This window comes from Lissotriton helveticus, chromosome 9 (assembly GCF_964261635.1).
Source record: "Lissotriton helveticus chromosome 9, aLisHel1.1, whole genome shotgun sequence".
NCBI classification, from domain to species: Eukaryota; Metazoa; Chordata; class Amphibia; order Caudata; family Salamandridae; genus Lissotriton; species Lissotriton helveticus.
The window spans coordinates 121,294,225-121,318,947 of NC_136070.1; the positions used below are offsets into that span (position 1 = coordinate 121,294,225).

Below are 24,723 nucleotides of genomic sequence, written 5' to 3' on the forward strand. Positions count from 1 at the left end.
CTTGCTTTATTAACAGTTTCCTAAAGAAAAGTAAACAAAGCCAAAAGGTCTAAATCCATGCAATGCCCATTTGTAGCTGCACTTTGAAGGTTTAGCTTTTTTTAAGCCAACTTTCTCTAAATAAACTGTGATATAAAGAATACTTAATTGGTCAGATGTATATATGGTCCTATAGTGCCATCTCCGAGGTTTTGCAGTATTGGACCATATTACACCATCACTGATTATGTATGCTGTCTATAAACGTACACATACATTGTTTTCAGTAAAAAACAATAGTTAAAAACTGAGTTATGGCTCTGACTCCTGAGTGAAAAAGTACTGACATTCCCTAGATATGATATGCAATGCATGCAACATATGCCATATCTCACTTCACCTGCCATGTTTAACTCTAGCTTGAGTACCGGAAACCTTTGGAGTAGGTAGCCTGCATGCCGCCAAGAGGCGCGTGCGACTCCACACCAATGCGGTTCCTACTAGCAAGTGATGAGATTAACCTCATATAAGTGCCATCCATGCAGGCAGACAGCAGTTCTTTATTTCCGTCCCTCCATATGCAGATCTGAAGCCTCTTCGTGATATTTAGCCTCAGCTTGAACTTAAGACACTTCCCACCTGGTCATTTGGAAAAATGGTAAAACAGCTGTCTAAATATTTTGGTGCACGTGTCTTCTTCTCCTCCTCACTAGAGGCTTCAGACTGTGACAGAATCCAATAATGTGACCATCTTATTCCTAGACCCTGACTTTGATTTCAACATTTGAAAAAGATTAAAGACAAATTGTGGCTTTTGAGCCCCCCCATAGCCCTCAGGCTTTGACCCTCCCTCATGTCCTACATGAAATTACACATTTTCACCAACCATAGGGAACATACACATGCCTCTGGGATTCCCTGGAGGATTGCTTACTTGCCTGGATGAGTGTACCCACCAACCATCCTCTTCCGACCAGATGGATCTTCCCTGTCGGAAAGCAAAAGGATAGATGTGCCCTTAAACCAAAGACTGAAAATCCACGTCTATGGTGGCCTTCCCTTCCAAAAAAGAAAATAGTTATAGCTGTGATCCCAAATATCTGAACCACTGTACCCTTCAAATGATTAAATGGAAATTCTAATGATCCCTTAGATACCATTCTACTCCAATGAAAATAAATTATCCATCATGGTGTGCACCATCCAGCTTGGAGAGAAGTTCTTGCCTTTTTATCTGGGATCTGATAGTGTCTTCAATGCAAGGCATCTTATAAAGGTTGATCTGCAGTTGCAGATACGGGGAAGACTTACCTGCAAAACTATCCATCCGTTCTCGCGTTGACCATCCTGTTCTTATACTCTGCAGCAGGTTATTGGTCACATTAGAGGCATCCTACCTGCTTTCAAAGCTACTGCCAGCTTCTCTTTTTCATATGCAATATTTGGTTCTCTGCACATCCTCTAAATTCCTCCTGTCCCATGATAGTCCCGCTGTTGGCCTCTGTTTTCACAATGAGCATTGATTCTTGTTTGACTGAGCTGTGGACAAAAATACTCCCAGGTGGAGCAAGGAGAAAGGAAAACATGGTACATGGTGGTGTGAATTTCTTTCCCTGAGGATCATTGAGTCCAGGCAATGTGCATCAGTGTTTGCAAACATATTCTGATTGGTATGTGTTCATCAGTTTTATTCCTCTTGTCTCATTTTACCTACGTTCTCTGGGCATAAGATGTTGAAGGCCGATTCTGGTTTTCCCAACACTAATAGGGGGAAGGTAGAAAAGTGCTTACTGCTTCTTGAATGAAGGCAGGGCCACTGGAATTATGCAATTATGCTGCTGCAGCGTTTTTCGCATAATTATTGATTTGCCGCATTTGCCACATAATCTGATGCATATTATGCAAATCATAACAACATCAAAAATGTTTCTAGCGCAAGTGGTTCAAAGGTTACTAATAACACAGCAACACGTGTTGCTGTTTGCAGAGCTTGACTGGTCACCTCTCTGTTGCTTATTGCTATGTTTGGGTGTTAAGTTGATACTAATGGGCTGTAATTAATGCTCAAACAGCGTTAACAAGTGTAGAAATTACAAAGTAAAGTGATATGATCACAAAATGTGCCTCATATTTTGCCTTTTCTTGCCGCATAATTTACTCGACCATGCTGCATAATTTGGCCCTGTCCGGTCGCATAATTCTAGTGGCCGTGAATAAAAACCAGCACTAACACAACTGACTCAACATTACTGAAGCAAGCAATGAAATATTCCTAAGCATTTAGTAATCATTCCTGGCTTAAGGCTTTGTTAGGAGTAGCAGATCAGAGACGTACTCCCAAAAGTAGCAGATGTCCTGTACAGAGCGTACAGGGCATACTCTAAAAAGTGGTGGCTGTCGTTGTGTTTAATAATTCTTCACTTTATCACTTTTCTTTGAATACCCTATCGGCCTAAGCCCAAAAGCAACACTTCTGTGCAGTAGACAGCCTCTTCTCTGCATAGCTGCCAAGTTTTCAAAACACTTATGTGTAACAATACTGTGGATTCAGTCCAATATGAGTGACATTTTACTGTCAAATGTGTAGAACTTTGAGTGACACTACCTTGCAAGTAAATCAAAACAATGAGGCACAGAGAGGAAAGACAATCTGAGGACTTCCACTGGGGTCCAGTGTGAGATGGAGGGGGTCTGCCTCGCAAGGCTCCTGAAAGGCCTCTTTGGACCTTGAGTTAGGTTGACTTGTTGTTAAGCTCATTTAAGGTTGTTTGCGTAGACCGTGGTTATTTTCAAAATGTGGCGTGGATCGGACGTGTCCCTGCTCTAAACCTCATCCTTTCTTGAAAGGAGGTTAGTCTGGCAGAAGATTTGCTCTTATTAAGATACGTAGGTGCAGCATAAGAAGCTGCTTTTACGAGTGATGGATCTTGTACTTTCGTCCTGCAGCTGTTATGCCTCTAAGACGTGTGGATTTTCTTTCAAAAACCCATTATCAAACGCTGACCTCATGTTTTTGAAGACTGGCTGATGGCATTCTTAATCCAGCTAAAACGGATTTTGAGATGATCTGTGGCCTCCTTGCATGTGAACTCTTCTGAAAATTGTGTACGATACACTGGTTATATTGATGTAGTTCCTCTAAGCTCTGCTGGCATTAGTGATTTGTCGTTGCTTAGCCTTACTGGATTTTCACTGACTGAAGCAGAGCAACATCTCAATTGATGTGAAAAGATGTAGGCTTAACAAGATGTGATCCCTGTATTCTCAAGATTTTGGATGGTGTCCAACTGCTCTTATTTGACTTGCTCATGAATTTGTCAAACATAAAGTACTCTAACTACCTCTTTCTCCACAGATGGATTCCATCATTTTAAAGGAAATGCTAGACAAAGCTTTTAGGACTAGAGGGTAAACCCCACAAAGGAACTGAAATTTGCTCTGTGCTGAAAATATTAAGGTGTTGAAGCTTGTAGGGATTTGGTATGCCCCCATCCCTGGAAACTATGGTCGGCAGTCATACAAATGCATCTGAGAAATTGTTTGGCATCTGGAAATATGCTATTAAGATGTTTCCTTTTCTTACACTATTTTGTAGAAGAGTTATATTGTTTTTAAATCATAACTTTTTTTAAAGTGTTTTTAAAAGATTTAGAGCCAAGGTTGAAGCTGGGTGGGCGAATATATAAAACCATTGCCACTTTGGAAAGAGTTTACGTTTTTGCTGAGAAATATGTCCAGCCATTTAAGAAGTATGGCAAAAATGTCTGGCATTTTATGGCAGAGGGATAGTTGTTCCACTGAATGACTATGCTCATACTGAGGTTAGGTTTCTCCGTTTGCTTATTACTATATGTTTTTCAATTGTTATTGTGTTGGTGGACAAAAGAAGTAATTAGATATTAAGAATGAAATCAGTAAAAATATATATATATGAAAAAGCAAACACTAAAAGAAAGATCTAGAGCTGCAATTAAAAATAAACTGTGATCGACTTACATTTCAGGCATCTTCAGAAGTGTCCATACAGCAGCTTCTGGTCTATTAAAACATCCACACCCTCAGTCTTTAAAAGTGCTATTGTGACTCTCTGGAATACCAACACAAAGGCTCTTAATATTGTGTAGCTTTACCAGTACTTCATCAAGAGAAGGCAGATTTGATTATGAGTTGCAGTGTTATGGCTATATAGATCATAACTATAAAGGGCAAATCGTGTGCTTCAGAGTGTTCGAAGGCTGTCTCAATGTATATCAATCACTTCCTGTGCCAGCGTACTATTGTATGTTTTTGTTGGGTACCAGTAGAGAACGGACATAGCCTCAAGGGAGCAGTGGATATTAACAGGAAAACACATATCAAACATGCATGGAATTAAGGGATTTGGGAACATTTACCTGGGACTAGGAGGATTGTCTTAATGAATATGTGAGACAATGTATATTGCTCAGCTCTATGACCCATATGATCACCAGATGCTGGACTTCTAGGTTGCAGTAAAGGAAGGACTAAAGCAGCTAGGTCTTGAGATATTCCTTAAAGCTATTCAGTGGACCGTAAATGTCTCTTCCTGGAGTAGGCAATAGCTATCACTTCGAGATAATGGTTCGCGAGTATGTGATTTACATAATAGGAGCAGAGGAGGAAATAGGTTGGCAACACATGGTGGGAGGTAAAGAATACTGTGGTGCAATGAAATTGAACCTCCTGAGACTGATTAAGACAAAATTTCAAAGCTGATTAAAATGCCAGTTTTTGGATTGAAGGATTATGTCAATATGCGTTTCTTTAAACCCTCTCTGTACTTGTAGCACATACAGTGTGAAGTACAATGGTTGTTTCTTTTTCAAGTTGAGGCTCTGTTGTGGCCTACGGCATTTCATGTCAAGCTAGAGTGATGCACTGGTTTGTACAGGTGGCTCCAAAATGTTCAGTCTGTTGGTGAGGGAAACTGGTATGTCGGATGGGTAATCTTTATAAATAACAAAACAACTTTTGAATAGGATTCAAGCCAGTCCAGATATGTTAAGGTAGTTAAAATGGGTCTGAACTTCCCTCTATTGGTGATCATTCAAGTTGTTACAGTTTGCAACCGTGCCGGGATTTCCTCTTTACATTGTGGTGGAAGGATGGGTTGCAATTTATTTGAAGGGCAAGAGATCTAGGCCCAGTGGAGAGAAAGCAAAGAGGAGTTCAGATTGTGAATGTAAATCTGGAGCCTGTCCCCTTTAATAATATCAGACAATTTGTGTGGCTTTCAGCTCAAGGAATAAGGTGGACATGAATGGATGGATGGGCAGGGGGATGCTTACACATTGGTATGTTTATTAGGGCAATGTCCTTTGGGCTGAGAAGAACTCATAGTGTTTCCATATATTGTCTAAGTAGTGTTGGGGCAAGCACAACGTCTTTTGGAATGCCACATGTGACAAGTGGAGATGGTGACCCCTCCATCTGCACTAATGGTTTCTGATGATGTAGATAGCAGATGAACCTCTGCAGAACAGCATAGATGTTGCCCATTTGTGAGTGTTGGGTGTCAAGTGCTCTAGATGGTCTTCTTTAGATAACACCCTACTGCTCCCATACATACCTTTTCAGCCGGATAGATAGTTGAATGAATTAAGCATTTGCTGCAGAGATTGTGAGTAATCTGCAAGTCACACATACCAAATCCAGCAGGGCCAGCATAAAAAGTTAATAGTAACGTGTTACTTATATTGCCACAGATCAACAGAATTGGGACATATTCTAAAAGATCACATTATTATGCTGTTAACTTCTAAGCGCTGTGTGCAAGCGTGCAAGTAGAGTTTGCAGTTACAGGATATGGGTAGTGCATCGTGGTATTATGTTTAACAAATTATAATTTCAAACACAGGAGTCAATGTGAGGTTACAGTTGGTTATATTAATGTTATGTTGCAAACAATTTAATTCTCTATTTCCTAGGTTGAAATATCTACACTAAAGAAAAGCACCAGTTACACTCAGAATGTATAACTATCTGTACTACATGTGCGCTATTGTTTGGAACGCTGATACAGATGTAATACTGGTGTCAAAACATAACTGTTTTGGAATAATATTACTAGACGTGTAATGATAAAATGCAAGATTGAAAAACAATAAAAACACATTAAAAAAAATATATATATCTACTATGCTCTTCTTGAAAATGTAATTGAATCAGAGCGATCCTTTCCAAACTCTCTTGTAAAGTTGGTCAGATGCTAAGTAGGGGAATATTTCCACAACATTCACTAGTGAAATCCTAATGGGGCTTTGCGGGGGGTGGCCAACCGGAGGGAGGCTCCCCCCCCCCCCCCCCGGGGAATTTTGGGGCCCAGGGAGGAAAGGGGGGGGATAGAATAGCCAGGGGACAGGAAGCTGGTTTGGGCTGGTTGGGCTCCTTAGGAGGATTTGGGCTGGCTTGGGCTCTTTTTGGGCTGGTGGGATATATGTACGGCCATTTTGGGTCACTGTGCACCATTTTGTGGACAGTGACCCAGCAGCCGAGTAGGCAGGGGAATTGTTGTCCCGCCCGCCCTCCCTTTGAGGCTTGTTTTTCTGGTGGGTTTTGAGCGGGGGGTTGATTCCTGGGTCCGGGGGGTTGTTTCTGGAGGGGTTTTGTTGGGAACAGGGGCGCTCTTTCGTTAGGTCGGCTGGGATCTGATGTCGCTGGGGGCAGGTGCTGGAAAAACTGTTGTTGGGGTGGCGCTTTTCCTAGTTAAAGGGGGGGTAGTATAGGAGGAATAAGGTTTCCTGGACAGAGGGGGAGGGAGTGTACATATGGCAAGTGTTTAAACAGTTCAGGCAAGCGTTTGGGTAGTTGGTACTTATATTTATGTTGTTGGCGGGGGAACTTTTTAGGGGTGGGGGTGGGGGTTTGGCAGGTATGTGTATATGTAGTTAGGTCTAGTTTTGTACGGCAAAGGCCAAGGATGTGGTATTGTGTTAAGATGCACCTGTTCCCAATAAAGCGGCCTTTATCACACTTTATATTGTCTCCGGTCGGTCTTCCCCTCCCCGTCTCCCGACGGGCCCCAATGTCTCCTTATATCTGTTTTTCTTTTAACTTTGCACCCTTCCCTGAGTGGTTGTGGGGTTGATGGGGCTGGGTTCTCTTCTGCTTCTTTACAACATATCCTTTGGTGGAGAACCTTGTTTCTTGCTTTATACCCATTCAGGTGATTCTGCTTCATGTAATCTCACTACTATCTCATTAGGCTTCTTGCTAAGGTCAGCTAGTTACCTCCCGTCCCATTTGCCTTACAAGATGATGGGTCAAGGTATATAGAAAGAGAGTCATGTGCTTCCAAGACCAAATTAATCAATTGCTCTGCTTATCTTAGTTCTCTGAAAAATACCTGTTACTGTATGTCAAGTTCCTACACGCCCAACCTTTTCCCTAAATCTTGCAAAACCTTCGCTCCCCAAATTGAGAGTAGTAGGTTCACCTTGTTTGAAGAAGGGGAAAAGCCATTAAGTTCTACAGAAATAAGTAGCAATGGAATTATGAATGCATTCGCCTCCCCTTTCCTCTTCCGTTTACAATTTTCTGGGCACGTCGAACATCTTTCTTCTAACAGTTAGTTGATCAGTGGAACCTCCTCCTCTGTCAAATTTGTTTTCCCGTTACTCCCATTTTAAGCTTTTTTTCTCCTGCACCCAAGTAGTTGTCTTGCAATTAGTAAGGATTTCCAGCCTCCTTCCTGGTATGGCCTGATCCCATTTCCCAAACACATGGCTTCAAGGTGTATGTTTCTCCCAAAGGCTGACAACCCTTGGGATCGAATACAAAGCTCTGTGAATCAAGATCTTGTCCTGTGGATAATTCCATGGATATAGCGCTGCTGCTTTTAGTTGTTGGTGATTACACGCACTTGGTGCGGTCTGGACATGTATCTGTTTCTCGTGCTCATGCTTGTGGCCATTTCTGTTTGTTTCATAGTGGTGGGTCCTTTTATCCAAGTTTGTTTCAGGATAGCTGCTATTGCAAAATAAAATGTTTATCTGGACCTTCCAAATAGCTTCTCAAAAAGACTAAAACTATTTCACACTAACATTTGACCAGAATAAAAAGATAATCAAATGTGGTGTATTTCTACAACACTCAATAAAAGACTGGTTGCGTAACTTATTATTTACTTGATGGATTTAAGAGAATCATTCTTAAGTGCTTGGGCAACTGAGTTAGCGATTAATGTTTATATTTATGCAGAGGTTACGTTGGATACCAACATGTCACATTATTGTCACTTGGCCGACTTGCCTTAAGAGTGTCATTTTCAGTTCATGAGTCACATATTTTGACTAAGAGCAGAAGAGTCATTTAAAGTGTATTCTTGTACTAGCTATTCACAGAGTCAATGAACTAGGTTTTAAAAAGAATACTAAATCTATAATAACCTTCTATGAATATAAGTTGCCTTTTTAACTTGTTTTTCATACTTTGGTTTTCTAGTTTCCAATTTTCCTGCATGTGCGACTCCAGGACCATTTACGCATCTCATCTACAAAAATGTGTCCGTTCCGGTGTACACTACACTCAAAGGGGTAAGACGATTACCTTCAACAACTCACTCCTACATGAAGCCTGGTCTGAATTTTGTACAGGACTATGTGATATGTAAATGTAAATGTAAATGTAGTATACTTGTAAAGCGCACAGCTGCCCCAGCAACGGGGCGTCCAGGCGCTGTATAACTCTGGGGAACCCGTCCTGGCTTTCCCTGTGGGATGGTCCCTTGCTGGGAGTCCCCAAGGTGGAGCCAGGCATCCCCGGAATTGGTGGGGCCGTTGTGGAGATTAGGCAAGCTAATGCCCAGAGTTGCCGAGTGGAACCCCTGATTAGAGTAAGCACTGAAGCGAGAATTATCGAGTCCGCTGACCAAGGTCCACGACCCTGCCGCGTCGGGAATTGAACCCTGGTCCCAGGCTGACTTCTGCTCTCAGGCCTGCCGCCTCTAACCAGTGAGCCACACTACTCCACACCTCCACACATATCTGTTGAATGGTTATGGTATTGGTTAACTAAGGAATTTTATGTATATATTTCTCATGTATGTATGTTCACTCACTTCTGCCCTCCCGGTTAAAAAGAAACACAAACCTTTAACAAGCATTTGCAATGCAATAGGTCTCGCATTTGCGGGAGTTTAAGCTATTGGCATTGTAAATGACAATGCCTTTCATTTATGTTTTAAAAACCAACACGTAATAAAAGGCATTGCCATTTACAATGCCATTAGCTCCAACTCTCACAACTGTGAGACCTATTGCATTGCAAATGCTTATTCTTCCCAGCATCTCCTGGCCTGTGAAGCGCAAGCCCTGGCAGGGAGAGGCAGAGCCTGTCCGGCAGCTCCTCCTCTGACGCCTGGAGATGCGGAGCGCGTGCACTGCAGGGACTGGCACGGGCTGCAGTGTGCATCTGGGCGGCCGGCTCTCTCAGTGCCTTACCTGTAATGTGCCGAAGACAGCTGGGCTGCAGGGTGACAGGCAGGGGGGGGGGCAAGAGAGGCAGAGAGACGGCGCCTTGTCGAGAGACTGAGGAGAGGGAGGCGGTCAGCAGCGAGAGAGAAGGGAGAGGATAAGCAAGGGGAGAGAGGGGAGAGGAAGAGAGAAGGTACAGAGAGATAGAAAGAGGATGGAGACAGAGCGCTGACGAGAAGGAGAGAGACAAAGTGAGAGAGGAGGAGGGACAGAAGGGAGAGGTGGGGAGAGAGGTGGCTTAGCAGCGAGCACCAGACCGGAATGAGGGGTTGGGGGAAGGGAGATGGCCCGTGGACTTTATTTCCCTTTTAAAACTTTAGACAGACTCGCCCTGCGAACTGCTCGGCCTCCGGCCTCTACCTACCGTTGCACTATTCTTATCCTTCGCCTTTGACCGTCTCCTGCATTCTGGCTCGGCGTTCAGGCTCTTGTCTCACCTCTTCTGGGTGCTGGACTGCATGAAGATGGTGTCACCTGCTAGGGGCAGCACCTCGGACCCAGGACCTGCCTGCAGGGGGTCCCTACTGCTGTTGCTAGGTGAGCGACCCCACACCTCGCGTTTGCATGTGTGCTGGGGACGAGGCAGGCTGTCAGTCACGGGGCAGCCAACCCGTGGAAAGTCATAAGTCATAAGTCATAAGTCATAAAATTTGTATAGCGCACTACATACCCAGAGGGTTTCAAGGCGCTGAGGAAGGGGAGGAGGATTATTTGTCAAATATCCACGTTTTAAGCTGCTTTCTGAACGCTAGGTGATTCTGGGTGAGGCGAAGGTAAGCGGGGAGAGAGTTCCATGTTTTGGCAGCCAGGTATGAAAAGGATCTGCCTCCCATGGTGGTCTTGTTGATGCGAGGTACAGTGGCGAAGGCTTGGCTGGAAGAGCGAAGTTGGCGGGAGGGGGTGTAGAAGGACAGTCGAGAGTTGAGGCAATCTGGTCCGATGTCGTAGAGTGATTTGTGTGCGTGGGTAAGCAGTCGGAAAGTGATCCTCTTATTGACGGGTAGCCAGTGGAGGTCTTTAAGGTGACCAGAGATGTGTTCGTTGCGTGGGATGTCTAATATGAGCCTGGCTGAGGCGTTTTGGATTCGTTGTAGTTTTTTCTGGAGTTTAGCGGTGGTACCTGCGTAGAGGGTGTTTCCGTAGTCCAGTCGGCTCGTGACTAGAGCGTGGGTGACTGTTTTCCTTGTTTCGGAGGGGATCCAGCGAAATGTTTTTCTGAGCATGCGAAGAATGTTAAAGCAGGAAGAGGATACGGCGCTGACTTGTCTGTTCATTGAGAGTGAAGAATCCAGAATGACGCCAAGGTTCCGTGCGTGGTCTGTCGGGATGGGTGCTTTTCCGAGGGCTTCCGGCCACCAGGAGTCGTCCCATGCAGAGGGGGATGTACCTAAGATGAGGACTTCTGTTTTGTCTGAGTTCAGTTTCAGACGGCTTTGTTTCATCCATTCGGCGACTTTTTTCATTCCTTCGTGTAGGTTAGTTTTGGCGGTGCTGGGGTCCTTGGTGAGAGAAAGGATCAGTTGAGTGTCGTCCGCGTAAGAGATGATGTTGAGGTTGTGTTGGCGGGCGATGGTCGCGAGGGGGCTCATGTATACGTTGAAGAGGGTGGGACTGAGTGAGGATCCTTGAGGTACGCCGCAGATGATTTCAGAGGCCTCGGACTTGAATGGTGGGAGGCGGACTCTCTGGGTTCTTCCGGTGAGGAACGAGGTGATCCATTCCAGTGCTTTTCCTTGGATTCCGATGTTTCTGAGGCGTTGTAAAAGGGTGCTGTGGCAGACTGTGTCGAAGGCTGCAGAGAGGTCGAGGAGGATGAGGGCGACTGTGTCTCCATTGTCCAGTAGAGTTCGAATGTCGTCTGTTGCTGCGATGAGGGCGGTCTCAGTGCTGTGTTTGGCTCGGAAGCCAGATTGTGAGGGGTCGAGTGATTTGTTGGCTTCGAGGAAGGCGGCGAGCTGGTTGTTGACGGCTTTCTCGATGACTTTGGCCGGGAATGGAAGAAGCGAGATGGGGCGGTAGTTTTTGAGTTCGGTGGGGTCTGCTGTTGGTTTTTTCAGAAGGGCGGTGAGTTCAGCGTGTTTCCAGTCTTCTGGGAAGGTAGCGGAGTTGAAGGAGCAGTTGATGACGTCTCGGAGGTGCGGAGCAATGACGGAGTCTACTTTGTTGAAGATGTGGTGAGGGCATGGGTCTGTGGGGGATCCGGAGTGGATGGAATTCATCAGGCGGATGGTGTCCTCAGTGGAGATTGGGTTCCAGGCGTTAAGGGTGTTTACGGGGGGAAGATGGTCAGCAGATGGTGGGGTGGGTTGGCTTCCGGGTTGGTTGTCAAAGCTGTTGTGGATGTCAGCAATCTTGTTGTGGAAAAAAGAGGCTAGGGAGTCGCAGAGGGTTTGAGAGGGGGTGATGTCGTTGGAGTTGGCCGAGGGATTGGAAAATTCCTTGACGATGTTGAAAAGTTCCTTGCTGTTGTGGGCGTTGTTGTCAAGTCGATCCTTGAATGCTGTTTTCTTGGCTTTACGGATAAGTTGGTGGTGAGTACGGATGGCGCTTTTGAAGGCGTCCTTGTTGCTGGTGGATGGGTCTTTTTTCCAGGCCTTTTCAAGGGAGCGGCACAGTTTCTTGGACTTCTTGAGATCATCGTTGAACCATGAGGCCTTCTTGTTGCCAAGTTTGTGTTGACGTTTTTTCAGTGGTGCTAAGGTGTCGGCGGTGCTGGATAACCAAAGTGTGAGGTTGGAGGCAGCTTCGTTGGCGTTGGAAGAGGGGGCTGGGGAGGTTCGAAGGAGCGATGTGGAAATCTGATCCGTGGTGATTTTGTTCCAGTTTCTTTGTAGAGTTGGTTGGAGGTGGATGATGGGTTTCGGCTTGTTGTAGGTGAAGTGAACGCAGCTGTGGTCAGTCCAGAGGAGATCCGTAGTGTGGCTGAAGGAGACATGGTTGCTGGAGGTGAAGATGGGGTCGAGTGTGTGACCTGCGATGTGGGTGGGGGAAGTGACCAGTTGTTTAAGTCCGAGGTTGGCGAGGTTGTCTAAGAGGGTGGCGGTGTTGCGGTCGTTGATCTTTTCAAGGTGGAAGTTGAGGTCTCCCAGAAGGATGTAGTCTTTGGAGGGGAGCGCGTGTGGGGTGATGAAGTCCGTGATGTCTTCACTGAATTTTGCGCGGGGTCCTGGTGGTCTGTAGAGGAGGGTGCCTCTGAGAGTTGTCTTGGGGTCGATGTGAATCTGGAAGTGAAGGTGTTCGGAGTTAGCGAGGTTGGCGTCGGAGCTGGTAGAGACGCGGATTGATTTCTTATGGACGATGGCGATTCCTCCTCCTGTATGGTCGGTGCGGTCCTTGCGTGTGATCTTATAGTCATCAGGGATGGCGATGGCGATGTCAGGGGCGGAGGAGGCGTTCATCCATGTTTCCGTCAGGAAGGCGACGTCAGGGGAGATGGTGTCTAGTAGATTCCATAGGTCAATGGCGTGTCTGTGGACCGAGCGGGTGTTGAGAAGGATGCATTCTAGGTGGTTGGGGTCGGGAATCTGTGGTGTGGTCGTAGCGGATATGTTGTCGGTGCCGCTATATTTGCAGGAGATGCAGGAGAACGGTCCATGGGTGCGTCCAGGAGCGGCTTGGATGCAGTTGGGGGCGCGACCGGGGTTAAGGGCTAGGAGGGTGGCGGCATCGTAGGTAATGCGGGGGGGCTGGGCAGCGCGAGGGGCAGGGGGTCTGGCGCGGACGGGCGTAGACGGGCTTACCTTTGGCGCACCTTCGGCGCGACTGGGGCGCGGTCGCTGCGCGTGAACGCTGCGCGCGGGAACTACTGTCATATATGGATGGTGGAGGGGGAGGGGCGAGGGCGTCTCAGCTGGGAGGCGGGTCGGGCACACGAGGAGGATGATAAACAAACAAAATGGAGGCGGGGGGAGGAGCAGGTCGGAGCGCTCTAGGCAAATGCGCATACAAAGTTAAAAGCAGCCAAATTGAAACACTATAGCGCTAATCAGGCAAAGCGCTACACAAGGCACACAGCAGGTGAAAAGCAATTCCAAGAATCACAGAGATAATGGCAGAGCAGCGCTACGATACCAGCTTGAAGTCAGGAGTACAGGGAGCGACCACTCTATCCTTGAGGAGGAGCGAGTCACCGACTCAGTCTGACTCAGTCTCTGAGAGACGCCGCCAGAATGTGCCTGACTACCTCGGCTGTTTAGAAACACTGGGCTGCCTGGACTGTCTCTTCCTAAGTCCTAGTATCCTTGAAAGGAACATGCTATTGACTGTTTCATCCCTACCGGCTGCACTTCTCAGGCAGACCCTCAGACACATGACTGACTTTCCCTGCACTAACGGCTGCTCTGGCCCCTCTGACGCGAGACTGACCCGGTGCCAGCCCTACTACGCAAACGGAGGCAGTCTGACTGTTTACCGCGCTTTTACAACACTGTCTTGCTGTGTGTGGACTGTTGCAGGTCAGCATGTGTGTGTCAATATTCCATCGCACTATATTGCCGGGTGGGATTCGAACCTGCGGTCTGCTGGCGATGTTTGTGCAGGCGCAGATACCCGCCGAGCTATGGTACTTCATGGAAGATTTCTTTTAAGCTGGCAGTTCGAGAAGTTTGGTGTTTTTCCTTGGAGGATGAGTGGGCTGCACCCCCCCTCCCCCCGCTCATGTTTATCGAGGGATAGGGTGAGGCGCATGCAGGAGGTGAGCGAAGTACAGGCCGGTTAGTGTCAGCCGTACTTGCTAAGAGGGACGGTGGCACCTCCACAGCCAAGAGGCATTCTGCATACTATAATTTGTGAGCCCATACGTACAAGTTAAAAGCGAAAATAAATGTCCCAAAATGCATTTGCGGTTGAGGGGGGAAACACAGGGCTGGTGACTGTGTGACACGTGAAGTGGGGCCGCTCGGACTGACTCCAGCTGTCAGTGCAGGGTCAGCTAGCCTCTGATCAACGCTCAGATAACCAGAGATATAGCATGACTGAGAGCCAAAGGGCTAACAACAAGGGGTAACAAGTCACGGAAGAGATGGCGTGGCTTTCGCCAATTTGAATTCTTTTTTTTTTTTTATAATCTTTCTGTCCAATGCAATTTAGTAGGAACAAAAAAAAAACAGGCCTTTGCGTGGAGCCGCGGCGAGCTGGACCGGCTGCCATTGGTTAAGAGCCGAGCTCAACCTCTTCCTGGTTCTCGCAAGGGGTGCATGTTATTCATGAGGCAGTCCTCGGTGGGAGGGGCCTGCCGCCTCTCCAGGAAGGAGGCTCCGCCGGGCGATGGCCATGTCTGTCAGCGCCGATGACGAGAAGTACGATTAGGAGCAGGTGAGAGGCTGCCTCTTTGTCCCCGAGCTGTGCAGGAGGGTGAGAGACCGCGCTGCGATTAGGAGCAGGTGAGAGGCTGCCTCTTTGTCCCCGAGCTGTACAGGAGGGTGAGAGACCGCGCTGCCAGCGGGTGTTACTAGAAAGCTCCCCGGACGTGCGCGGGGGGGGTTGCCGGCGGGTGTTACTAGAAAGCTCCCGGGACGTGTGAGCGCGTGGGGGGGGGGGTCGTAGGGACGCACCAGAGAACCGGCTGCCCGCATGGGCGAGGCGGCGTTCAACCAGCAGCTCTGGAAACCATGTGGGCGGAGCCTCGTTGGGCACGGCGCCGTGCGCGCCCACGAGGTACAATCTTGGCCAGAAAAAGCTTGTCACAGTCTGCTGTCCACATTCCCCCAAAAGTAACTACATAAGTTGTCTCGCATAGACAGCAAAAGCTTCGCTTTTGCTTTCGTCTAGCGAGACCTAAAAATGTGCATAATGATATGCATTTCTCTGTGGGTTGCGTGCTGAATGCACACAGTGGCGCCCCCCCCCCGCCCTAGACTGTGTTTTGGTATCTGGGAGAGAGCAGCTTATTCCAGCTGACTGTGACACCACCGGGAGACGATTGCCGCCATGGATTATTCTCACAGCGGAAAGTGGGCAGACTCATACGGCCGACAATGTTGGGGCATTACTGAGTGCACGGACCGGTCACTACACCTGAGTCCACGTTGCGGAATTACCTACATGCCCGGTCTGTGAGACCTGTACGGACTTTTTGTTAGTGTGGGGACTTCAAGTTCGAGGCATGTGGGCTGCTAAATTCATATCTATTGCATAGATCGCCGCCTAGTGTTGGGTCCGGATGATTGCACATTGTTGTCCTGGAAGAGTCTTCGAAGTATCACGAGATAGGTGGCTCCTCCCCTGGACTACAGTGCGCATGGGCATCGACTCCATCCCCAGATTGTTTTTTTCCGCCATTGGGTTCGGATGTGGTTTCGACGTCTCCGTGTCGGAACCGAAAAAACTTTGTTCTTAAGGCCAAAAGGCCTTCGTTACCTGCGTCGGTATTGCTTGCGTGCGGTCTCGAGCATCGTCCGACTCTCTGAGCCGGAATTCTGCGGAGTCGAGTAACTCTTCGGACATCGAGGCCCTCTCGTCGCAGCAAGACCCCGACGAACTTAACATGGAGCGGAGCCCGTTCAAGTTCTGCCCCGTCTGTGGATCCAAATATCCACATATCGACGTGCATCCGGTCTGTAATAAAAGCCTCTCACCGGACCACAATGAAGAAAACTGTATGGCCTGCTCTAAGTTCAGGTCAAAGAAGACGCTCAAGCATCGGCGCGCGGCGCGCCTCGAGGCACAGAGAGCGGCACCGGCACCCGACAACATATTCGACGACCCCGCAGAAGACGGCGGTAGCCATCATCTCCAGATTTCACCACCGTCGACGGAGGTCCAGGCCGATCCCGAAGAACACGTCGAAGGACAGGGCCAAGACCTTGAATACGTCGAGGAGGTAGGGGACGACGAAGAAGTTTATGGGGCCGCGGAAGATAGCTCAGAGGAAGAGCTATGCCCCGAAAGCTACATGACTCAGGCTCAGGTCACGGGATCGCCACTCGGCCTTACCCACGACCCTGCACCGCTATCCCCGGCCCCGCCTTCTGGCCCGGCCACGGACACTCAAGCGGAGCCGCCATTTCACGTATCGAAACCAAAACCAAAACCTTCGGATTCGACGGCGCCAAAGATGGCCGACGTCCAGCCAAAAACGAAACCGAAACCATCGGATTCGACAACACCTAAAATGGCCGACGTACAACAAAAACTATCGAAGCCTGCTCCTTCATCGACTCCGTCGCCCTCCGGTCCACCAAAGTCGAAGAAGGCTGTCGAGTCGACAGCGCCACAAAAGGTGCCCAAGGAACCATCCTCTAAGAAGGCCGTCCATCAATTGTCGACCACGGTTGCTCCGGCGCGGACATCTAAGACTGTTGACACGCCTTCGGACGCTGCTACGGCGCCTACAAGTAAACGCACAGTCGAACCAAAGTCGACTAAAAGCCACGACCCGAAGGCCGGAGGCACTTTGCATCGGCACAAGGATGCCGGATCTGCAGCTAAGGCGTCGGCGCCAAAGCCTACAACGGAGTCGCGACCCGTTAGAGCCGAAGATTCGTCGGCGGAAATATCGTCGACACCGAGGGACTCCGACGCTACCGAACATCGGCCGTCGGTTACAAAACCCTCTGCTTCCTTCACAAAGCAGGTCACCGACTCCCTCAAGCGTATTCGGGAGAAGACTTTGTCATCAACGGCTTCCACGCCGTCGGCTCCGAAATCGGTGGACACACCTCCGAAGACCTCTACCAAGCTTCTCTACACTCTGCCACCTAAGGTGGCACCGAAGGCATTTGTGCCCAGATCGGTGCCGAAAATCGCTGACACGTCGGATCCTTCGACGCAAAAGAGCCGCTTGGATCGACATCAAGCCTCAGAAGAACAATCTGAGCATTACATCGATGCCCAAACGGGAAAATTGACCCTCTACAAAAGGAAAATCACTTCCCAACCACTGGAATCCTATGTTATTCCACTGAAAAAGAAAAGGCCGGCACAGGACATTCCTGCCCTTGTTGAACCTCTTCTGCCACCACCAAGAAGGAGTCCATCACCTTCCCCCAACCAATCAGGAGGAGAGGATGATGACCAAGATGACCAATACAATTTCCCAGTTGACAATGACCCTGATGTTCAACAGGACTCATATGACGACACTGGGGACCAAGGTGGACATCAGGTGGTACAAGATCCACAAGGTTTTGGGGCACGTACGTCACCAACAGAGGATTCGGCAGCATTTAATGCTTTGATAGAGCGGGCAGCAGCAAATCATGATGTGGACATGCATGCTGACCCGGTGGAGGAAGATTTTTTGTTTGACACTTTCTCTGTCTTAGAAAGAACAGTTAAAATACTTCCTATGCTCAAAGGTGTCCTTAAACATGCCCCAGAGATCTTTAAAGAACCTACCAGGGCGAGAGTGGTGAACCCACGTATCGAGAAGAAATACAGGCCGGCACCTGGGGACCCTGCATATATTCTGGGACAGTTGCCTCTGGATTCGTTGGTGGTCGCCAATGCCCGCAAAAGGGCAAACTCCCAAACAACGGGTGAAGCTCCTCCCCCAGACAAGGAGTCGAAAGTGCTTGAGGCATCCGGCAAAAGGGTGGCTGCGCAGGCTGCCAATATCTGGCGTATAGCAAACACACAGGCACTATTGGCACGATACGATAGGGCGCATTATGACACCCTAGAACAGCTCCTTCAACACCTACCTGATGAGTTTAAGGAAGCGGCTGAAATGCTCATACAAGAGGGAAAGCTCATCTCAAATGCTGCAATAAAGTGTGCACTTGATGTGGCTGATACAGCGGCTAGGGGAATTAACACTAGCGTCATGTTAAGGCGACAAGCTTGGCTTCGCATATCTGGATTTAAACCTGACATTCAAACAACAATACTCAACCAGCCCGTCAATCCTGACAGACTGTTTGGTCCAGATGTTGACACCACCCTTGAAAAGATTAAAAAGGACAATGAGACTGCTAAGTCCATGGGGGCGCTTCAGTCTCAACAATTCAGGGGAAGCACTTTTCGTCGCTCAGGAGCACGTGGTGTTACCAGAGGACACTTGGGTCAACAAACACAATTCACGAAGGGTGGTGCACAATCCTCGTACCCCAAGCAGGGTAGAGGGGGTTACAGAGGTAACAGTGCCAAGGGCAGAGGCAGAGGGAACAACAACTCCCGGTCCTCTGCCACCAACAAACAGTGACTCTCTGTCACTGCCCCCCGACCATCCAACACCTGTCGGGGGGAGACTCCAGCAGTTCCTGCCAGTCTGGACGTCCATCACCACAGACAGGTGGGTGAGAAAACTTATCCAGTACGGTTATTGTTTGGAGTTAACATCCACTCCTCCCAACATTCCCCCAAAACACCGTCCTATGTCGGCAGAGCACTTGCACTTATTGCAGCAGGAAGTTCTGGTGATGCTGCAAAAAGGCGCAATCGAGCTCGTACCAGTGGAGGAGGAAGGAACAGGAGTCTATTCCCTGTACTTCCTCATCCCAAAAAAGGACGGATCCCTCAGACCCATTCTGGATCTACGCCCCCTCAACATGTATATACTGTCAGAACACTTTCACATGCTGACACTTCAACAAATTCTTCCCCTGCTGAACCAAGGGGACTTCCTAGCAACCTTGGACCTCAAGGATGCTTATTTCCACATCCCACTCCACCCATCCCACAGAAAATACCTCCGGTTCACCATTCAAAACAGGCACTATCAGTTCAAAGTCCTACCCTTCGAGGTGACTACTGCCCCCAGAGTGTTTACAAAGTGTCTGGCGACGGTGGCGGCGCACCTCAGGAGGCAGAAGATACATGTCTACCCGTACCTAGACGACTGGCTTGTTCAAGCAAAGTCGGAACGACAGTGCGCCGCGGACATGTCCCACACTATTCACCTCCTTCACAGTCTGGGGTTCTCGCTAAACTACCCAAAGTCGCACCTTCAACCAAACCATGTGCGGCAGTATCTGGGCGCGACAATAAACACCCTGACCGCTATGGCTCAGCCAAACCCAGTCAGGATCAACAACATTCAATCGCTGATCCACAGGTTCAGACCACAGCACTCCCTACCAGCGAGAGTGTTCATGCAGTTGATAGGCATGATGGCCTCCTGCTTCTTCATAGTCCCGCACGCGAGGTTGCACATGCGTCCGCTCCAAGAATGCTTGGCAAATCAGTGGACACCGGCTCAGGGACAACTGACAGACCTAGTGTTGGTGACCGGTCGGGCATACAACTCTCTGCATTGGTGGAATCCACACAACCTCTGCAAGGGACGACCGTTCCAAGAGCCAGTGCCACAGATTATCCTAACCACGGACGCATCTCTCCAAGGGTGGGGAGCTCATGTGCTCCACTACACTGTGCAGGGACTGTGGTCCACCCAGCAACAGAAGTTGCACATCAACTACCTGGAATTGATGGCAATCTTCATGGCGCTCAAGTCCTTCAAAGTACATCTGTGCAACAAAGTCGTGTTGATCCGGACGGACAACATGACAGCCATGTACTACATCCAGAAGCAGGGAGGTACTCACTCGCCACAGCTTTCTCATCTGGCTCAGAGCATGTGGAAGTGGGCCATTCAGAGGAACATTTTCCTCATGGCGGAACACCTCCCGGGCAAGGACAATCAGATGGTGGATCTGCTCAGCAGATACAGCCATCAAATGCACGAGTGGGAGATACATCCATCAGTACTCCACCCGTACTTCCAGCAGTGGGGTCATCCAGAGATAGACCTGTTTGCCACAAGGGAAAACGCAAAATGCCAAAGCTTTGCCGCCAGGTTCCCTCACCCGGAATCGCAAGGGAATGCGATATGGATGAACTGGTCAGGCAAATTTGCGTACGCTTTTCCCCCAGCGCCTCTCATTCCGCTGGTGGCAAGAAAGCTAAAGCAACACTCGATGACTCTCATCCTGGTTGCTCCAACATGGGCACGCCAACCATGGTACACCACGTTTCTAGAACTCTCCGTGGTACCGCATCAAAGGCTGCATCCCACATTCAGGCTCTTGACGCAGAACCATGGCGACATTCAGCACCCAGATCCGCAACAGCTCAATCTGGCGATCTGGCTCCTGAGGTCTTAGAGTTTGGCTACCTCAACCTGCCTCCTGAATGCATGGACATCATCCGGGAGGCAAGAAAGCCCACTACCAGAGCTTGCTATGCAGCAAAATGGAAGCGGTTTGTCATTTACTGTACAGACCACGATATCAACCCGCTAGATGCATCCATTCCTAACATCATCTGCTATTTGTTACATCTTTACAAATGCAATCTAGCGTACGCTTCCATTCGGATACATTTATCCGCCATAGCGGCTTATCTCCAGAATAGGCAGCATCTCTCTGTTTTCAGGGTGCCTGCCATTAAAGCCTTCCTAGAGGGACTGAAGCGAGTCATTCCTCCAAGAACACCACCGGCTCCAGTGTGGAACCTGAATGTGGTCCTCACTAGGCTGATGGGCCCACCTTTCGAGCCACTGCATTCCTGCGAAATTCAATTTCTGACATGGAAAGTGGCTTTTCTCATTGCTATTACATCGCTCAGACGTGTTAGTGAGCTGCAAGCACTCACAATCCAAGAGCCATTCATCCAAATACATTCCAACAGGGTAGTGCTCCGCACTAACCCCAAATTCCTTCCTAAGGTGGTGTCACAGTTTCATATCAACCAAACTATTGACCTGCCCGCATTCTTCCAAAACCCACAAACAGTAGCGGAAAGAATGCTTCATACATTCGACGTTAGGAGGGCGTTGATGTACTACATTGACAGAACACAACACTTTAGGAACACACAACAACTTTTTGTTGCCTTCTCAGCACAGCACAAAGGCAACCCCATTTCCAAAGCAGGAATAGCCAGATGGATTGTTAAGTGCATTCAAATCTGTTATCAAAAAGCTAAGCGTACTTTAACAATACCCCCAAGGGCGCACTCCACACGCAAGTTGGGGGCCTCCATGGATTTCCTGGGGAACATTCCTTTGGAAGACATTTGTAGAGCAACCACATGGTCTACACCACACACATTTACCAAACATTACTGTGTCGATGTGCATTCCAAACAGCAAGCAGCTGTAGGACAGGCTGTTCTCAAGACACTTTTTCAAGCTTCTGCAACTGGCACGGGCAACCGCCCTTAATGGAGGGACTGCTATGTATTCTATGCAATAGATATGAATTTAGCAGCCCACATGCCTCGAACTGAATATGCTACTTACCAGTATGCATCTGTTCTTGGCATGTAGGGCTGCTAACATTCATATCGCCCACCCTCCTCCCCGGTGCCCGTAGCGGCTGCAGATACTCTCTTGCATTCATCATTAGCATGGACATCCTTTACACTATTTCACTCCATCTCTGCCACAATGGCTAAAAACAATCTGGGGATGGAGTCGATGCCCATGCGCACTGTAGTCCAGGGGAGGAGCCACCTATCTTGTGATACTTCGAAGACTCTTCCAGGACAACAATGTGCAATCCTCCGGACCCAACACTAGGCGGCGATCTATGCAATAGATATGAATGTTAGCAGCCCTACATGCCAAGAACAGATGCATACTGGTAAGTAGCATATTCATTACCAGCATTAATAGCGAGTACTGCAGCAGAGGTTGAACAGCGGAGCCTCTGATTGGACCAACTGGACTCCAATGGGAGTACAACAAGCAGTACATACCCCACACAGAACCATCGCATCTAAGAACACAATTCTGGCAATGAGGAAGGCAAGCGCCGAAACGCGTCTGCCAGGTGTTTTTATTGAATTTTGATGTCCGGATGGTGGTAATAAAACTCCCCTGGTGTGGTTCCAACGCATGTGTCGGACCCGTTCTTTAGGAAGAGGCGGGACTGGTGATATATATATATGTATATATATATATATATCTGCCTGTAAATCACAACATGCAGCACACTCAGCTTGCAAGGTACTGGTGGATGTGGTTTCTGTGTCAATTTTTCATTTTTAGGTATTTTATGTCTTTTTTTGGTCTTTGCATCTGAACCAGGACATGTACTCTTACCTAGGCTGGCTCAAACAGCTGTGTATGTAGGTTAGCTTGGGTCTAGATAGATTTGCAGCATCAGGCAAAGAAAGCGGATCGGATTGCTTCTAAAAAATTGCAAACCTTTACTCGTAGGCTTATTCCCCTATTTGGGTGTATAATTGTTCTTTTTATTCCCAAAGGTTTCCAAGACTATCCTGGGAACCTATTGTAAAGTTTCAAATATGTGCATTTGAAAGATGTTTGTTGTGCGGAATTGTACATAGTGTAAAGTTGAGTTTGCGAAAATACCTTTGCTCTTAGTGCAGTTTCAGTTTCATTTTCATTTTTTTAAACGTTTTTTTAATCCGCACCTAAAATATTTGTATTTCCCTTAAAAACTCCTTCTGGCACTCAAAAATGTTTTGGTTATTTCCCCTATCCATTTCCACCCTGGAAAGGAATTTATTGTTGCCCTTTACACGAGGGAATCTTCGAACATTTCCATAGGGAGGAGAAATAGCTGTGAAAAGTTATCTGAATACCCATAATCTGAAAGGTTTTTGGGTTGACCAAACCGGTCACTGATTTACCTGCTCTGGAACCCCTTCTCCCCATCCCTATGAGATAATGAGCTCATGCATTCTATTACACGTAGTGAGTCATTTTATACACTACTAAATAAATCTCCTTAAGAGCCCAAATGAAACTTTTGTTTATATAAAAGTGAACGTGTACTCCTGAGTCAAGCCAACTAACTGCATGTATAAGTTCAGATTTCCAATGGTTTTGTCAGTTTACTCTCCATTGAGGAACCCTGTTTACACATTAATGATGGCAGAAATACATGTGCCTCTCTTATCAGTTGAATGGTACTAAGGATGACACTGCATGGTGTGAGTTTATATGTTGACTGAGGGGGCTGGAAAGGAGGCTGAGCAGTCAGAGTGGCATGGAGGTGCAAAGATGTTCAGAGCGGCTGCTAGAGGTATCTGTACACATGATAAATGTGTATAGTGTCCTGTTAATCTTCAGCAATCGCCATCCATCAGCCCCATTGCCTCTCTCTGTATTCTGCTGTAACGTGCTAATATCTTAATATAACACGTGTTACTATTGCTGGGTACTGCTTTTCTTGCTCAAATGGTTTGTTATGCACCAAAAAATAAGTAAGTGTTTGGGCTGATAATTATTTTTTTGGAAATGAAAAAATATATTCTAATCATGAATTGCAACAGAAAAAATTTACTTTACTGTATACTACCTACAGCATTGAGGAATTGCTTGTAATCAATTAGTCATCCTATTCTCTTTGTTTTGGGCAACCAGGTTTAGTATATATTTTAAGTTTAACAATTTTTTTATTGTTGCAACAATGAGCATATGAAGCATGCTATAAATTCCGCCGGTGAGACATCAACATTCAGCCAAACCAGCTCCTTGGCAACTTTAGAATAAACTCTCCCCCCCCCCCATACCACCTCCCACCCCATTTAGTATAAAGACATCACACAAGCTGCCTTATAATGTATCCTGTTGCAGTAAAGTATTATCATTGTTGCTGCATTATGTCATTTAGACATTGGTTTTCTAAGCATGTGTGACATTTAGAATCTCAAAATGTGTGTGCAAGGTTTTTGATACATATTTGACTATGTTGTTGTACATCACAGCACCTTGTATTTGACGTAGAAGTAAATGTCATCGTAATATTTTGTCTTGGCCCAAACACTAGACAAAATTCCTGCAATCGTCTTATGATCGTTATGTTGGCAGGAACACAACCATCTTTGAGTGGTCTTTGGAGAAACTTTTGTTGAAATGGAAAGTACTTCTAGATTTTGAGCTGCAGGGTATAGGAACACTGTCCACACTGAAGAGAGGTCCATACGATGTATTTAGAAGGACATTTGCAAAAGAGGAACATGAAGTAAAAGACCATGGTGAGCGCAAAGTCCAAGGGTAGACATAACATGCTGCTCTCCTCTGGTGCACGCTGTGTTGAATGCCAAAGTGAAATCATGGAATCTCTGTGTTTCTGTGTCAGCATGCCCTTTTGTTCACAGTCTGCCCATCTGGGGGTTCTTTTCCAGAGAGCCACACAGATAAGCAACATTCCGTTCCTGGATGAATCATCGGGCTCCGATGATGATTGCAGCTCCCATGCCAGCTTCAGGGCATCCAACGCGGGATCTGAGACCAAAAAGAGCAGCATGCCGGGGAGCCCCAGAGCTGTGAAGCGAGGTAACGAAAGCTTCTTTTTTCCAATTATTATTCTAGTTGGCCTTTTCAGCTCATTCTGTA

General features: G+C 47.5%; 1 protein-coding gene across 2 annotated transcripts in view; it reads left to right on the forward strand.

The window, feature by feature from the left end:
• Positions 1-24,723, forward strand: part of PLEKHH1 (pleckstrin homology, MyTH4 and FERM domain containing H1) — a 375,057-nt gene that overhangs the window by 210,143 nt on the left and 140,191 nt on the right. For both annotated transcript variants that reach the window (XM_078659588.1, XM_078659589.1), the window contains exons 9-10: positions 8,443-8,534; positions 24,513-24,663. In XM_078659588.1, coding sequence (XP_078515714.1) covers positions 8,443-8,534; positions 24,513-24,663 — 243 coding nt within the window. The remainder of the gene's footprint in view (positions 1-8,442; positions 8,535-24,512; positions 24,664-24,723) is intronic.